Source organism: Halichoeres trimaculatus, unplaced genomic scaffold (assembly GCF_033239565.1).
Source record: "Halichoeres trimaculatus isolate MK-OKI-2021-1 unplaced genomic scaffold, fHalTri1.1 fHalTri1_scaffold_10, whole genome shotgun sequence".
In the NCBI taxonomy this organism is placed as follows: Eukaryota; Metazoa; Chordata; class Actinopteri; order Labriformes; family Labridae; genus Halichoeres; species Halichoeres trimaculatus.
The window spans coordinates 4,106,834-4,125,369 of NW_027437187.1; the positions used below are offsets into that span (position 1 = coordinate 4,106,834).

The 18,536-nt window shown below is 41.1% G+C and overlaps 1 protein-coding gene across 2 annotated transcripts in view; it reads right to left on the reverse strand.

The window, feature by feature from the left end:
- The window catches only part of LOC141796381 (protein arginine N-methyltransferase 8-B), a 74,745-nt gene that overhangs the window by 11,671 nt on the left and 44,538 nt on the right, over positions 1 to 18,536 (reverse strand). For both annotated transcript variants that reach the window (XM_074677450.1, XM_074677449.1), the window contains exons 6-8: positions 10,358 to 10,445; positions 9,113 to 9,228; positions 1,738 to 1,888 (exon numbers count right to left, since the gene is read on the reverse strand). In XM_074677450.1, the coding sequence (XP_074533551.1) occupies positions 1,738 to 1,888; positions 9,113 to 9,228; positions 10,358 to 10,445 (355 nt within the window). The remainder of the gene's footprint in view (positions 1 to 1,737; positions 1,889 to 9,112; positions 9,229 to 10,357; positions 10,446 to 18,536) is intronic.

Here is an 18,536-nt window from a genome sequence, read left to right on the forward strand (position 1 = left end):
GGGTGAAACACAAAAGTTTTGTTGCGTTTCGGCCTCACATCTACACGGAAACAGCGTTTTAGCCAACCTAAAACACAAACTTTTGAAAATGGCCTCCAGAGTGGATTTTTTGTTCTGAAACGCTGCTGACACCGTTGCTGTGTAAACAGAAAGCTGGTGTTTTCAGTTGAAACGCTAACGTCAAGTGAGCGCATACAACAGTCCAACAGTAGTGTTGTTACGATTGTCACCAACTACCATGTTGTACTTGTGCTGCTTAATCTGCTGAATCTGCTGACTGTCCTTTAACAAAATGAGCATCTGTTGCTCCACTTCTGCTCTTAGCATTCACCAATACACAAGATGATCGGCTTAACTCTACTTCACTATGCTTCTCTGTGTAAACACAGATTTTTTTCCCTGAGTTTTAGCATTTTTTGGATGAAACGTTGTTGTGTAAACAGGGGCTAAATTGCAAAGGTGTGAGTTTCTGTGGGAATGGTTGGCTATATAGATAAGAATTAGTACCTAGATCAAGGGTCTGCAACCTGCAGCTCTGGAGCCTCATGTGACTTTTTGGCTCTTGTGCAGTGACTCCCTGTAGCTTTAAAATAATAAAATAATAAAATAAAAAAGAATTTGTAGTTTTCTTACAGAGGGTATTGATGATTGAAGACATTGAAACTAAGCAAAATCATGATTTAACATTTGGTTAAACTAAATATGCATCCAACTGTCAATAAAGCCTGCCACTGCTCTACTTTACCTCATACATCATCAACAGCCACCAAACTTTCCATGCAACCTCAAGATTTACTCATCTGATATGAACACTTAATTAACAAAAAGACAAATCTGGAGAAGTGCCAGGTTTTAATTCTGTGTGGATGGATTCTTGAAACTGCCAATGTGCTGGCTAAATTGAAATGCTTGATATGTGGCAAGACATTGCAAAACATAAAAAAAGGTGATAAGGCAGTATTATCATTATATTTTATCAAATTAAATTATTATTAATTTTTTTTTTGAAAATTTTGAAAACTACTTTTATTTATTTATTTATTTATTTTAAACTACTTCATTATTATTTACAAATTATTACAACTTTCTGAAATTTAAAAAAAAAAAAAATTTTACAACTTTTTGTGATAAAAAGGAGATTTTTTAATTACCTTGAACTTTTTTTTTTTTTGCCGTTTTTGCAATTAATTACCTTGAACTTTTTTTCTGCAATTTTTATAATTTCTCTTGTTTAAACTTTTTGCAAATATTCTGAAATTCTACGTTTTTTTAAATATCTAGAAATTATTAAAAAAATGAAAACCTAAGACATCACATAAACAAATTAATCCATTCAAAAGATCATATTTTTCATATAGTTATTCACTAGATTTTAATTGTGTATAGAATTTAAAACACTTAGTTGTGGAGATAAAGTTGATTTTTTGTCTCCTGAATGACTTTAATCCAGGTGAGCTGAAGCAAAATTGCTCCAATGAAAGTAAAGGTTGCAGACCCCTGAGCTCGACAATGGAAGTCTGGATGCACTTTCCTGTTGTACTGTTGCATTAATAGATTTGACCTCATGGGGGTGCTGGCTCACTTCTTCAAAGAAGGTACCAAGAAAAGATGTTTTGAGATTATCTTCCCCATCATCATGATACAAACATCTACTGCAGCTTGAATGCCTCGAAGCCCCCACACACACTTACACACTCACACACACTCTGTTTCCTGTGAGTGTGTGAAACATCTCACCTGTGGAGAAACCAGTCTTTTTGTGACACTTGGTGAACTCGATGTGGAAGTATGTGACCAGTGCATGGATGTAGTCATTTCTCTGGATCTGCAAGCAGAACGCTGAGGTAAAACTGAGGTCCTCCACCTTCACTGTGTAGATATCCACCTCCTGTGAGAGGGACGACAGAAGGTCAAAGGTCATATGAAGTGCTTCCTGATAACCAGGCGCTCTTCTTTTTAAACCAGTTTTTAATGAAGAATGCTTTAGGCCAAGGGTTAGCTTAGCACCATGACTGAACACAGACAGACAGCTAGACTGATTAGAAATGCACAAAAATAAGACTTTAAAGGAATTAAAAAGACTTAAAGACTTAAAGCAACATGTTGTGGATTAAATAAATTAGATTAGGCTATAACATGTTAATGAGCTTGTCTGGGAGGTTTACTCTGCTGCTCTGAGGAACTGAAGCGAGCTGTTTCTGTTTGCCACCAATCACTGAACTAACAGAGCTTAAAGACTCTGCTGTGTCTTCTGCAGTGCAGGCGTCACAGTACAATCACGCTCTTATTCTACTCAATGAAAATGAAAGAAAATACTTAGGTCAACCCCCAAAAAGTTAATGTTTATACTTGTATTCAATTTCACGTTACACTTTCACTTCTATTTTGTACTTTCCTTTTGTATATCTTTTCTGTCTTATCTTATCATTCTAAATAATGTACTTTCTAATTTCTTATATTTTATTTTTTATACTTTCTATTTTAACACATTTTGAAGGGAGGTATCTGTAACTGAAAAGCAATTTCTCTTCGAGGATCAATGAAGTATTCCTGATTCTGATTTTTGCCACCTCTCATTCACACAGCTATGTTTAGCTCAGTTCAGTCTGCAAAACAAGGATGAAAGTAAAACATCAGACACTTTTTGAACAGGTGGAGTAAAAGAATATCTGAGCGTTTGTGAAGTGAAGTCATCAGGAAAATGAAGCAAAGCCTTTTTACACTCTACAAGTAGATTAAGGAGCTTTGATAATGTCAAAAGAGAGACAAGGATACACTTCAAGAATAATCAGGAGTTTTACAAGTGTCTCAGCTCAGAATCTGCTGCCGAAGTGGTTGGGTTCCTTGGTAAGTGACGTTAAAGAGGGGTAGTCAGATTTCTCATATTTTGAACATGGATAGAAGTTAAAACCTCTGGATGCTTGGCAGGAAGTCTTGCACAGAAACCACCAAAAAACAGCCATTAACTTTCAAAATAATACAAACTGTGTCAAAAACAGATTGTAAACGACTAGAATACAGCAACAAACCAACTGAACTGACCGAGCAGAGCCAGACCAGGGGTCAACAGGTTTGAGGTTTTGCAGCCCAACATAAACAAAGAGCGGATCATTATAAGAGTGGAAACTCTATTCTCTGCAACATCACCCGTCTGTTCCTGATACCATGAAATGAAGCCAATCTGCAGACACAGCTACATTTAATATGACGCCGGCTGTGAGCTTCCTTTCCAAGAGCTACAGGGCGCCCGGCGGTCACGTGAGCTGGGTCTCTGATTGGATGATCAAATGATGATGCTGGCGGTTTCCTGGTTTATTGCAAACTTCAGAAGACTCAGGCTACTGTTTTGGGAATCGACAAGCAGCCTGTCATCGAGGGATTGGGCAGGGCTGTCAACTGTCTAAGACTCAAGTGTTATGCGAACTTAATCGCAGGCAGGATAGGATGGATAACAACTTGGAGAAGTTGTCAGCTTGGCTCGGCTGCAACGGGCCACCAAATTAGGTCATTTGGATCGCCACAGAGATGACCAGTAAAACTCTAAAGCAGACAGAAAACGTAACAGTTGGCCTGACCCAAACAATTTTTATCTCTCTTTCAGCTCCCCCGTGTCGGCCTTGGTAGGCTGATAACGCTCTTCTCTCCTGGATGGTATGCAGACTGGTGCTCTGCACCCCCCACCTTCCTCCTGTGAACTTGTCTCTGGATCAGAACTCATCAAGGTCATCTCCACGGCCACCATCAGACGACAGACATTGTTGAGTGGGCTGGGATGAAGTCCATGGGCTTATACATTCACACACATGAAGTCACATGGCACACACACAACCTTGGACTCAACGCCTTCTTTGGCTCTGTCACAGTTCAGCTGTTCAGCCCCTCCTTGTCTGAGCAGTGACATTTGTGCAAGTCTTTGAGTTTTTGTTTGTTGTTTTCATATGCTGATATGCTGAGGTGTTTTTTTTTCTTGATGTCAAACTACGCCACCTGCTGGGGAATAGACTGGAATTGACCTTTTTTTCCCCTCTCTTCTCTCAATGTTGTTATTTCATATCTATTGCAAATGGGGTGCTATAGGTTCATTCCATTTCTGTGTTTCCCCATGTTTGTTTTCTTATATGTCTTGGAAGGGACATAACTGAAGTGAAATTCCCCCTCTGGTATCAACAAAGTATTCTGGTTCTGATTCTGATCCCAATAACTTCTAAACCACCAGGTTAGAACAAAATTCATCCATCATACAATATGTGCCGATGGCAAAGTCAGCAGCAACTTTTAGCACTTCCACATAGGCTCCATTTTCTTAAATGTATGTCACCCCTTGGTTGGGAATCTGGGAACTCCTTGGCCTTCTGGTGTGAGTTTGAAGTATAAGAGAGCACGCAGTTAGCATGCAATGGGTTGGATCTGGAACCCAGACACATTTGGAGTATTCCCAGTGTTAGATGAAGATGATGTAATGATTCCTACTGACTGATCCAGGCACCACCTCTGAGTGAATTTCCTCTAAAGCAGGGGCAACCAGGATTTCAATTCTGGGTGGATCAGACAAATTTTGGCTGGGCCTTAAAGGGAACCCTGCCTACCAGAACGTCATTTTCCTAAATGATCAGTGTTTTTACCAGCTACATAAAAACGATAATAAAATCTCTCAAGATATCTGAGTTTGTATAAAATTTTAAAAAATATTTTCACTCATAGGTCACCATTGTTGTTTACGCCACAATGACGTCTGGGTAGTGACGTCATATGGTTGCACCGGTCTCAATCTCATATAGGATTTAACCTCACGACGCAAAGTCATGTCGTCTGTTCAACCATTTCAGTTTGAACCCGAGAGAGACGAAAATGATAATACTGAAAACAGACAATCAAACAAACTTAAAAATGAAGACGAACGAGGACGCAAAGAGGCGAGAGCCGGCTTGCGGCTGCTGCGTAGCTATGTCAACGGAGAGTGAGAGCGTCTGCTGTAAGGAGGTTCACTTTCTGTCATCAGCCGTTTAAGGTAACAATATGTAACTGTCCTTTGATTAAATTAATGCTATCAAAAATCATTTCAGTCACTAGAATCCTTCGCTGTTGTGTTTTTTACATGAGGATGACCGACGACTTGATGTTGTCCAATGGAAGTTGTTTACGCCCACAAGCGATTTCCCACAACTTCCTTTTTTTCTTGTCTTTTGGGAAGCTGTGCAGACTAACATCAGTCCCCCTGTTTCCTTTCAACTGAAAAGTGCACCCAAAAGCAGCGTAACGTGGCATTATAGTAGTTTTTTTTGCTCCTAAAACCTAGTGACGTACGGTGACTAGTAGTGAGTAAACAGCGAAATCCAGATGCTCGGCGCCAAGCAACCAATCTACATCATCAACCAAGAAAAAAACAATGGCTGCGCCCATAGGATAGAAACCGTGTTTTAAACTGTATTTTTTTAAAGAAAAAACAGTTCTTTATGTCTTTTAACAACAAATTCTTGTTTGAGACAAGCATTTAAGCATTTTTATGCCTATTAGTCCTTACAGTCTGGGTTCCTTTCAAGTCACAAAATTTTGTAGATCGTTAATTTAGTTAATTTTTGGTTCATTTGGTTGTTTTTTATTTTTAGTTGTATTATTCAAAACCTTTTGTGCATCAGACAAATCTACCTGCAATCATCCCCCATTGAACTGTGGTACTGACCAAAGAGTGGCGCTCTAACGCACCAGTAGGCTGCATCGCTACGGCATCCTGTTTTTTTTATAAGCTGTAAGTGCGGGGACATCAACCAGGGTGAAATCAAAAAAATATGAATACACAGTCTTTATAAGGCTTATATTCTGATCCCGCCCACATGTCTCGAAACTCCGTTTTTTTCTTTTTTTTTTCAACAGGCTAATAAATATGGCTCATTTTACGAAGACAGAGCATCGAACACTGACAAAATGAACTTGAAGTGGAAAAAAAAAGGTGAAAAAATGTCAAAATAAAAAATTGAAATTAAAAGAAAAGTTTAGGGTGGGCCTGTTGAAAAGCTGGTGGGCCTAGGCCCTTTGAGCCCCCCTATAATGCCGCCCCTGCTCTAAAGTGTGTGTGATATAGCGAGTAGTGTGTGATTTTATCCTCGGGTGCCAAGAAGAGAGGCTTTTTGGATGCCGTTCATCAGCGTCTTAGAATAAATTTGTGTTGTTGTGCTCCATATATTTAGACTATAACTGATTTAGTTGAGTAAATAAAAAAATAATCTGAATTTAGGCGTGAAAAGAAAACAGCATTAAGCAGCCAAACATGAAGTGATGATGCACTGTGCTGCTTTTTCCAGCAAATAAACATAAAGGGTTACAGTTTGGCAGCATTGGGACTGTGCCAAATCCTAATATCTAAAGGCCATAGCCTCTGAGTAAGTAGGACAAGGATAAGGGTCCAGGAGTCTTCTGGGAGCTCTGAGTGTTGTCAGGCTCCAGGTGTTGTTCATGCTCTCAGCGAGCAAACCAAAATCTGTAAATGTCCCCTGCTTCCAGGAGGTTTAAAGGGTATCTGATACCACTTTGTCCCGCTAGACCGTGTTCAGAGCAGAACATGTTGTTCCACATCCTGGTCTACTGCGCTGTGAGCGGCACTGTGCCAAAGTATCATGTCAGCTGTGATTACTGTGGAGCAGAGGGGGGGGCAGCTCACCTGAAAGTACACTGCAGGGTAAACACACAGACTGGGGTGTGATCATCTCGTGTTATGAATCTTTGGTGGGAATAAATATTCACTGTTAGCTCGCTAGCTTTGGCACCAGATGCCACATTTGCTGTGAAGGAAGAAGCTTTTGGTCTGCTGGCAGTAAAAACCATCCAATATTAACGCCAGCGTCCCCGGCTGTCTTTAAAAATAATCACTCCCACGAACACCCGATACTTCCTCTGCTCATGAACTTCTTAAAGTCATATTTCGAAGTTTAAGACCGCGATGTAACTCACTCTGCTGTGTTTATGAATCCTCCACAGGCTGAGGAAGTATCATGCAGGTTAATGATGTTAGATTAAATATTTCCTGAAGGATTATTTTTGGTAATGATCCTCACTGAGCAGCAGTTTAATAACGTGAGCTCCTGTGTGTTCACTAGTCTCCTTTAATGAGGCCATCCTGTAATACATTTTAACTCATAAAACTCTTCATCATTGCTCTTTTCCTCTGAAAGATTCAACGATGAGTGGCGTCCCTGTCAGTTTCATGCAGATTTTCTTACCCTCCACACGACTGATTTCTGTTAGTTTCATGTCTCAGTGCGTTCAAAATGAAAGCCTGTCTTGCATGGAGAAAAACAAAACAAAAGGAAAATGGGTCCATAGCAGTCAGCGACATGAAGTGGAGGTATGATCAAAAGGTAATTTTCCAGCGGGACAGAGGTGAGACGGAGCACAGTCGACTAATCAATGCTAGCCGTGAGGTCACGAGGACAAGAAGCTCAATCAGGAAGACTAGACGGGTGGATATTGACATGCATGGCACAGCAGATCTAATCCTCACACAGACACACACACCAAGGTCATTCTCAGCACAGGCATGTAGTGTTTTATACAAGGTTGACAAATTAATGTCAGTGAGAGCTTATAATGAACACATGTGTGTGATTTACAGCTAAAGTTAGCTCCATATCTTTATTACAGTCGGTCATAGCCACCACACTTTGTACTGTGTATGAGAGACACTGTTAAAAGTTGGGTCTATGTTGTACAATTAATCTTCATTACTGCACAGAGAGACAAGCTGACAAGTAAAAACAGAGGTAGATGTAGACTGTGTGTCTTGTTTGTTGCTTTTTTGTAAAGAGAAAGTAGTAAATCATCTTCAAAGGAGAACAAAGGCAGTAATGGTACCAAAGATAAACAGGGAATTTTCAATCAATTGAAGTGATGTTATTTTTTTTGATAAATAAAACTTTACATTTTAAGTTAAGGTTTCCAACGTACTTTTGTGGATCATTTCAACTGTTGCTAAATGAGAAAAATAAAACTTCATTGAATCGCTTCAATTTGCCACACCTTTATAAATGAACTTCTTTGAAATGAAGTTAAAAAGTGCAATGAGCACAACTTAATAGGTCAAATCTACTAAATACTTTAATGTTCTCAAATCAACCTTTTGCATCAACTCAACTTAAAGTTTCTAGTTGTTTCATCCAAATATTCTGCAAAACCCAAAAGGAAAAACTGCTGCCTATTGAGATGCTGCGCAGGGGCAGTGTGTCTGTGCTCCATGGCATGGACCGGCTGGCTGTGCTGTACAGCGCTGCCTGGCTGCCTGTGGTCTACAGCAGTTAGGGCTCCAATTAAAATACTCTCCCAGTAATGGTAACTTAAATATAACTGAAAACAAAACCCAGTTTATCATTTCTAATCATAATTTTAAAATAGACCAACTTAGCATAACCCATAAACACATCTCATTCAACAATATATTAAATATTAAAATGCTTAAAAAAAATCATTAGGTACACAGTCCATGCCACAGGACATAGACAGTAGGTCCATGCCACAGGGTACAGACAGTAGGTCCGTGCCATGTGGAGCACAGAAAGCCTGTGCTCTTGGCAGGTTAACATCTTAATGTACAGTGGGGTCTAATATCCACTGCATCCCCTCCTCACTCATGGTTAAAATAAAGTAAATACAATAGACTGTAAAGTAAACTTTACAAGTAGACATAATGCAAACTCAACTAAAGACTATTAGCCATATTTACTCAACTTTTTTAGTGCAAATCGTTTCCTAGATTCTTTTAAAGTAAGCTCAACTCGTCACATTTTTACAGTGCAATAAAGTATAAAAACACTGTCAGATTTTACTTTTGGGTTTTGCAAATTATTGAATTTAAACAACTGGAAACTTTAAGTTGGATTGATGCAAACATCAATTTCAGAACAATCAAACTAATAAGTTCATTGAACTTAATCAACTGTGTCAATTGAACTTATTAACTAAAACTCAAAGAACTTAGTTTATTTAAATGTGACCAATTGAAGCAATAATTTTAAGTTGATTCAGTGTTCTCTTCTTTCAGTATAGAATGGAACACTCAGCAAATAAAAAAATGTCTGTGTTTCAGATTAGTATCTCTGATCACAGATATGAATGTTTTACTGACCTTGATGAGGCAGGAGTTGGTCACCACCTGTTTCGGGTCGACAACGTCCACCAGCGGCTCCTTCATGGCCACATTTCTTATACAGGTCATGTCAAAGCCGTAGACGTTCTCCCACCCTGGTGGAAAAATCACAATTTAGTGACATTATCACATTTTAAGGTCTTTTAAAACTTTAAACAGATGACGTATTCCTTCTCACAGAGTGTCTAATAATACATGATGTACAAACCCAGAGTCAAACCTTGTGTCATTTTGCATCAACTTCCATCTTGACAAATGAAAAACAGCTCACAATCTTGGCTGATTAACACACGCTTCCTGAACGCGGCCTCCTCTCCTGTTCAGATACGCTCTCTGCGTTTGCTGAATCCTGCCATCCATAATTCATTGAGCTCCTTAAGTCAGTGTGTGAGCAAACATCTCTATCATGAGCTGAAAGTAGAGAGAGCTACTTGAGTGAGTCTGAGAGTGCGTGATAATGAGCAGGTCACACACCCTTGGGGCTTGTAACGCGCTGTATTTGCATTTTCTTGCTGCCCACTTTACAAAGGCAGCTTGCCGCCCAGAGGAGCACTAATGACCACAATATGCTCTGCAACACTGGAGGTCTGCAGGAGGCCGCTTCTAGCTCGGGCTATAGGTCAGCTCAGGCCATCTGCTGTGGGAGGAAGTTTGTGGTCAATATGTGCTCCTCTACCCACAGACTAATGGAGGATTACATTTGACCAACACTGTGGCAGCGTTTGCTGCAGTGAGCCCTGCGATTCCAGTTGGGCTGGATGATTTCCCAGATGTACGAGGGCGTGTGAGGAGGAGGAGGCTTGTTGGCTATTGTTGTGTTTGCATGCCTTTTGTCATCAGGACTGTGCCCTGGTCTAACTCTGACTCCGGTGCTTTGCGTCCAGCAGCCAAACATCGCCCACAGTCGTGCTGGCAGGCTTCAGAGTGGGATGACACAGTGATGGAGAGGCTTGTTGACTCATAATATCAATTATCGCCTCCAGAGTTGTGCCCAGAGAAGTTCAAGATCATTTGGAGAGCAGGGGAGGACGTACATGCGTGCGCCCACACTGGAGTGAGCACAAGGCAGAGGAGTGGACAGTGTACATCGGCACTTTCTGGTGATACACTCACACACACACACACACACACACACACACACACACACACACACACACACACACACACACACACACACACACACACACACACACACACACACACAGCCGTTCACAGTGAGCTTACAGTGTATTTTGAAGTCCTTGTACTGCCTGTCCTCTATGGCCACCACATACAGAGAGGCTCGGTCAGGAAACATTAATCCACCGGGTTTCTGTTTGACAAACGAGGCAGGGAAATAATTCAGCAATTAATCCTGAACACATTATAAAAGGTCTACATTACAGCGCCGCTGACATTTCATCCCTCAGCCAAGAACAAGTCTGAGTTATGGAGGAGTAAGTGTTCCCCCTGTGAATGGACTGGAGAGGAACGCTTTCCATGAGGTTTATACGAGGCTGTAACTTTAGCTTTATCACCATCAAAAACATAAAATTATTACATTTTATAAGAATACTATCTTATCTCTGGGTTTTGGCTTATGCTTGTCATTATGTGTTTTAAAGCAGATTTTAAAGTTTACGACATAATGTGAAGTCCACGCCTGTCATTAATCCAGACATGTTGAAAGATTGTCGCCTCAAACAAAGAATTAGGGCTCACTGATAGCAGAAAAGAACAAGTGGATGAAGATTAAAGTTGTAAATTTAAGGGGTATAAAGTTGTGAATTGAGGTAATTAAAGTTACTGTCTGAATCTTGGGAGAATAAGGCCACAAATGTATGAGAGTACAGTTGTAAATTCACGAGATTAAAGTCATTAAAGCTCATGATTAAAAATCCTAAACTTTAGGGAGGGTATTAAGTCATTTACAAGACTTAAAACCGCACAGTTATGAGAATAAAGCCGTTAATCTAAGTTTAAGTTAATAAATTTACCAAAATGGTGATGTTGTTATCTTTATGATTGGAAAGGACCGTTAGGATTCAGATTCGTTGGCTGACACATTATTAATCCTCCAAGTTTCACTTTATGACATTGAAATAAATGTGCTTTTATTGGATATTAGGCTTTATTTTATTCTGCCTTTTTTTTTTCTTTCACAGTACATGGACAGGATCTTGAAATCTTATCTTTTGTTCTTTTAATCTGTTTTAATGTTGTTTTTTTTGTTATTATTATATATATTATATCATAAATTATATATTCCTTTATTTTGTTTTGTGGTAGTTTTTAGCCTTTTATTTAATTTATATTTTCTTTCTGTCCTCACATTTTTTCTTTTACTCCTCTTTTATTTCTTTTACTGCTCATTTTATTTTGTATAGCACTTTGTAACATTTCTTTTGAAAAGTGCTAAGTTATTAAATAAAAAAATATTAATTAATTAATTAATAATAATAATAATAATAATAATAATAATAATAATAATAATAATAATAAGACGAAGAAGAAGAATAAAACAAAAAACAAAAAACATCAGTAACTACACTTCTTTACCAGACCTTAGCAATGAGCTTTTCCAGCGTCACTTAAGCCATTTTTGCATGTTGGTGGTGCTTACATATACCCTGCCTGTGTGTTTGTCTGTTTATTGCCACAGAAATCGAGTTGGGATGTAGCTGCTGGTGTGCGTATGCAGACAGATAGGAAAGAGGTAAAATTGGTTAAACTGGGTTCAGCCAGTAGGGGGAATTGAAATTACTTTCAATCCATAGCTCAAAAAGACAAAAAAAAAAAAACGATGTGAAACGCGCTCTATGCCCAGGCAAAAGGCATCTTTCAACTGCTGCTGACTCAACGAGCAGCCTGTCGAAGTATTTGACCAACCAGCATCGGGCTACAAAACTTGGGGCGAAAGATTCTGCTCACCACCAAAAGCACTGGTTGAAAGGCTCTTCAGCCTGGGAAGCTTCGTTCTGACCCGGCGAGGAAGATGAACTTTTACTCATGCCATACAAACACTGTTTTTAAGAATAGAGAGAAATTATAATCTTTATGGGATAAAGTATTGTTAATTTTTTCAACCATTTCAGTTTTTGCCATGATCCCATGTGAGCTGGTTTTGTTGTCAGGAGCAGACTCACATTGGTTCAGTCCCCACACATAGCCTCCTTATTCTGTAGTTTGTGGATTTTAAAGTGGGGCATATTTCTCTGTGCTGACAGGGTTACTGTTCTTGTGGATGGCTGAGTACTATCTGACATTGTGTTAACATTCATACCAGTGTAACCCAACCCTGGTCCTGGAGTACCCCTGCCCTGCATGTGTTTTATGTTCCCGACTCCAACACACCTGATTCAAATGATCAGCTCGTCATCGAGCTCTGCTGGAGCCTGATAACGAGCCATTCATTTGAATCAGGTGTGTTGGAGTGGGGTAACATCTAAAACATGCAGGGCAGGGGGTCCCCAGGACCAGGATTGGGTTACACAGCTTTATACAATAAGTTAATTTTTAAATGCAGTAACTAGTAAAGTAACCTCATTGCAATTTACAGAAGTAACTATTAACTAATTATTTTTTTTTAGTAAATTCCCCAACACTGCTGAACAACTACCATTCCACATCACCTCTCTGCTGCATCTAAACATCTAAACTTTATTTTTAACCTGCTCAAGTTAAATACTGGTTCTCCAGGTCCCTGATGCCAGGACTGACCAGAGGCCTATATCACGAAGCAGGATTAGTGTCTTAGCGAGATAACTTCAGGGTTAACTCTTGATTACTGATTGCACGAAGCTGGTTCCTTTTTTGTCAGAGTAGATCACCATGGTGACCTACTCCGAACGGCTATCCTGCTCTGGAGCAGGATAAGTTGGAGGTTGAATCTGATCCTATAAAAAGACCCTCCCACTGGCCAATCGGCTTCTCCGAAACAATGGCCTGTCATTTTCTCCCAAACCTTGTGGATGAAGGCACACAAGTTGTAAGAAGAGCTTTAAGAAGAGAAAGGGTGTTAAAGATCGATCAGATCCACTCGATTCCCTGTATGAGAGGTATAGGTTCTAACGGCCCAGACTACTCTACCTCTGTGAAATATTAGAGCCGTACATTGCCCGTGCAACCCGCAGGAGCGGTGCACCGACTGTCCCACAGACATTGTGCATCGCCCTGCGATTATTTGCCACGGGCAGCTACATGTACTCTGTCGGGGATGTGGAGCGGCTGAGCAAGTTTACGTCATCCCGCGTTGTGCATCAAGTGGCTGCTGCCCTCACGTAACTTAGGGACGAATTCATAGCGTTCCCAGGATGAATGAGAAGGAGGTGGAGCCAGTTACCTGTGATAGGAGCTGATTCTGAACAAAAGATGAAGGAATTCTAGCTCAGATTTAGTCAATGAAATGTACAGACAGCAGAACATATAACCACTTTTTTGGGAACATTTTAGGGGGCGCTGAGCTTCCCTTGTAGTCTTAGAGCAATCTCCACTGCTTGAAACAGACTTATCAGACGTGATGATGTTCTTGTTTTTGTTTTTTATCTGCTCCCATGTTCTTCTGACTCCAGAAGGATTACATCTGGGAGAATGACATGATAACTGGAATACACGCAAGTCATTTGCACAGTAGCATTTATTATTTTATGAGATTTAGAAGTGTGATCACTATCATACTGAGCCACTGTAGAGTAACTTAGTCATTTACACAGTCCACTATGCGTTGTCATGCATTTTGCCTGTGGTTGGCCGCTGCTACCGTGTTCCCCCTTACCGAGTTATTGCTTCTCTCCTCCTTGTATTGCTGCATTATCAGCCGCTGCTCTTCAGCGGTGACGTACGGAGCTTTCTTAGTCGCTCATGATTGTGATTGGTCAGCTGCCTCTGAGCCCTCCTCTTTTACATGCGCGTTCACGGCTCTTGATGAGACAATCCTGGGTTGAGTTACCGTGTTGATAACTTGCGTCGTGCTATCAATTATCCTGATAGCCATTGTTACAGTTACTCAATCCTGGATAGATGTGAGTTACCACGGATAAGTTGACTGCGCTTTGTGATATAGGCCTCTGGAGAGAACTGCTTTTAGCATCAGTGCTGCAAACACCTGGGGGGTATTCCACGAAGCTGGCTTAGCTCAAAGCCTGGCTTATTTGGGTTAGCCGCGCTAACTTTAGCGAGAGTTGGGTTCCACAAACGAGGCTTAGGGCTAGCGTGGCTTGGTAACCATGGTAAATTAGCCAGTGCGACTAGCCTGGTCCCGGGCAGGCTAAACGTCAGGCTTACCTTAGCTGCGTCTCAGAGAAGGTCAGACCGGCTTCTAAAAGACGCCTTGTGAACTGCAGGTGTCACATTAAATTAATCTATATCTGTAATAGATGATGTTCTTGTTCAGAAACATAAACTGAGACCTTTTGGTAACTTTTCTGACACCTGCTAAAAACCAAAAAGTCAGAAGGATCGTGAGGCTCCGCTTTCACGGTCCGTATTCATACTGAAAATCAAGATCAAGCGAGCTTTTGTCCTTCAGCTCCACGGGAGGTTTCCGTCTTCCCTGAGCTCGCTTTAGGACACCTGCGTGATCCTTTGACAGGTGAACCGCCCCAGTTATACTAGACTGGAATAACCGTGAGTCAAGACATGTCAGATACTAGACTGTCTAACTATACGGTAGGAAAGTTGGTGGCTGAGAGGTTAGAGAATAGGGCACTGACGCACGGTGATCCATGCTTTGTTTGTGGCGTGGGTTCGATCCCTCTTGTGGTAACTATTTGAAATAACGATTTTCTTTCTTCTGTCACCCTGAAAGTACAGTCAACATATAACAGAATAAAGGCACAAATTGTCTTATGATATAAAAGGTGACAACAGCCACAATTTTCCATAGAAATACCCTCCTTTACCGGTGGTCCGTTCTGATCATGATGATAATGTAAAGGTGATTCCACATGGTGACATAACTTTGTGTCTTCCTCCTTATTTAAATTTAGGGCACTGTATCACTGACACATCTCATCTGACAGCTGAATCATCTCTAATAAGAAAAAAAAAAGACATCTCATCTACATGTCTTTTTCTGCTGTTTTAGTCAGTGTTTGATGAAACATCACCCCATGAAGTATATAGGCCTATATATATGAACAGCTTTAATTTAATCAAGACCAATCTCCTCTGGGCCACAGCAGTGTGAGGAGCTTCAGAGTGAGAAGGAAAAAGGGTCATCAAACTCAGCAGAAACAGTCAGTGTTGATTTGACACATAAGCATGGTATTCTTGAACCAGCAGCGTCTCTGGCTTTATTAATTGCCACCGTGTTACCCATTTATGTGATTTTCACTTTGTAGTCATCATACGACTCCATGTAGGAGTGTTTTCTCCGCTGAGGGAAACATCTCCGCTCTCGGTTTTGACATGATTTGGTCATTTCGACAATCGACACGTCGGGGCTTTTTATCTACCGCGGACACGCGCTTAGCCGCAGCTTGGATCAGCCTGGCTTGAATAAGCGTCTCTGAAAATCAGCTGAGCCTCGTTAGTGGAACGACTTGCAGCTAAGATTAAAGTGGCCGCTTATTCAAGCCACGCTTACCGGCGATAGCCCAGCCTTCTTTAGCCAGCTTCGTGGAATACCCCCCTGGACCACTTTGTCAGGACTGACCTGAATTTGAGCACCTTTTATCCCTGATGGACATTTAAGAAATATAATTTCCGTTACCAGAATGTTACTGGTAATGGGAACTGGTGGTGCCATTATTCCATTTTGGGTTTGTGTGTTTTTTGTTTTTTGATTTTCTTTCTCACTTGTGTTGTTGTTTTTCCCGAGTTTCTTGGATATTCTTTGTGATTTTGTGTTTCCTGAGTTGTATTCCTGTTAGTCTATAGTTTGTGCTCCTTGTAGTTTTTGTTTGGTTCTTGTCATGTGTGGGCATTTTTATGTTTTTTTAGTGTTTCTGTGCTCTGGATTTATTTTGTCTCTGTCTTTAGTTTCCTCAGTTTGGTTTAGTTCTCTTTGTGTTTCCCTCCTGCATGATTGCTGCTCATGTGTTTCACCTGTGTCTCGTTTCACACCTGCGTTGGTTGTCCATGTCTCTAGTCTCTGGCTGTTTTCCAAACCACCTACTGCATACTACCTACTGCAGTGTAACCCAATCCTGGTCCTGGAGGACCCCTGCCCTGCATGTTTTTTATGTTCCAGACTCCAACACACCTGATCCAAATGATCAGCTCGTCATCAAGCTCTGCTCAAGCCTGATAAGGAGCCATTCATTTGAATCAGGTGTGCTGGAGTGGGGTAACATCTAAAACATGCAGGGCAGGGGTCCTCCAGGACCAGGGTTGGGTAACACTGACCTACTCCTTTTGCTTGTAGAATGGAGAATAATTGTTCTGTTGGGTCTGTTGTATAGCATACTACTCTGGTTTTCAGTTTCATACCAAAATTATTGGAAGATCAGGGTCTTTTAGTTATGTTGTTAATCTTATCACAGCAGAATCATCATATTTGATTTCTAATCTTACATCAAAAGTTATATCGTTTACTCAAAATAAATCTGGGATGGATTTTAACTTTAAAGCTAATGGAAAAACCACTTCCATATAAAAAAAAAAAAGTGAATCAGTGGTTTATATGGGCATCAATGAATTTGTAGAATTAAATGCCTCTCAAGACTAGGGGCTCTAATTTCGTAGACCAGGCGCAGGTGCAGGCGCACCTGCCCTGCGCCGGCCTTCGCCGTGCAGACAGGATGTGACCGGCACACTTTGCAAGTTTCCTGCAGTGCCAAGAGAGGCGCAGTCAAGGCGCAGAGGAGCGCAGAGCTGCACGTCCACGCCTCCCTCCGCACAAATGGCAGAGAGGGAGGAGAAAAGCCGTGAGTGGGTTTAACACAGCCGAGCGCTGTTTTCACCAATCAAATGAGCGCCTCTCCTCGCCTTTAAATGCCCTGCAGCCGGGGCGCAGCATCTGATTGGTCTGACTGATCCCCGCCACTGCGGAAAGTGTGCTGGAAAGACCCGGTAGTGGAGACAGTCAGAGCGGCTGTCCCTGCAGCAGAATGGACAGCGGGGCACATCGAAGGACACTAAGCGCGTCACCGTGTGGGCCAGCTCCTGGGACAGATTTAATCTGTTCCTTTGTCATTAATAGGAGTACAAAATGAAGAGACAGTTACACAGCTGGCTTATCCATTCAGAATACTTTTGATCCACCTGCACTCCTGGTTTGTCATCACCAAATAGCAGAACTTTTGGTGATACACTGTATACTCTCCCAGTGTCTCCACCTCATCCTTACAATGTACTCCATCTTTTTAGATCAGTTAAAAATAAAGTCTAAAGCAGAGAAATATAGGAAATCACGGGTAAATCCTGAGTGACACACATTTATTTTGTCTCTTGTTTCTTCGTCTTTTCTCTCCCTCTTTTCTTTGAATTAAATGAAATGAGAGAACCAGATATATACTCAGTATCAGATGTTAAGGCTGTTTATTGTTTAATTGTAAGATGTGCATCAAACTTCCAGCTGCCGTCAGGTTAACTTCCCATTATGACAAACGGCTTTAATCTGACATCAGATGTGACGGGACAGTTAATATAGATACAAATGTACATGCTGGTTCAGACGGTTACATTAAATTGTGATTACTGTGATTGTTTATTGCATTAAAATGTGCCTGACACTCTGGAAACCTGCCTCTGAGGCTTTGTTGACATGTGCGCCTGTCACCAAATTACAGCTGCGGAGGGTGCGCTCCGCCTTGTGCCGAGGATAGACCAGGTTGGAGCTGGCGAGCTTTCAGCGCACTTTTTTGGCACAAATTGTCACTGCGCCAACATGAATCTACTGACACCTCCCCCTGGCGCGCAGTCACACCCATCCCTGCGCAGACAGTCTACCAAATTGTCAAATTGTACGAAATTAGCACTGCGCAGGGTGCACCAGACTTGCGCCCCATGCACTGCGCCACGAAATTAGAGCGCTAGTAGTGTCAGATTTACCAGTGTTGCTTTCACATTACTTCACTATCTCACTTCTGTCTAACGTTAGTGTTGATGTATTGTAGTTGTAATGCCAACTCATTCCAGTAGATGGCGGTAATTCACCAAAACCTGCACCTGCAGAGACAAACAGTGTTTGCACCGTGCATTGTGGGAACAGTGTGGCAGGTAGACTGGTCAGTTGCATACTGAGAAGTTTTCCTGGATCAGTAGGACAACCGGGGATTTTTGGCATACTGTAGATTCTGCAAGTTTTTGCATACTGACTACTACATACTGAATTTAGGCCAAAAATGTCAGTAGTACTAGTGTCGTGGCGGTTTGGAAAACAGCCAGTGTTTCTTAAGTTCCTTTTTCAGTTCATTGTCTGCTGCTGCCTCACATGTGTCATTGGTCTCTTGTGTCACATCCTTTTGGTTTCTTGTGAGTT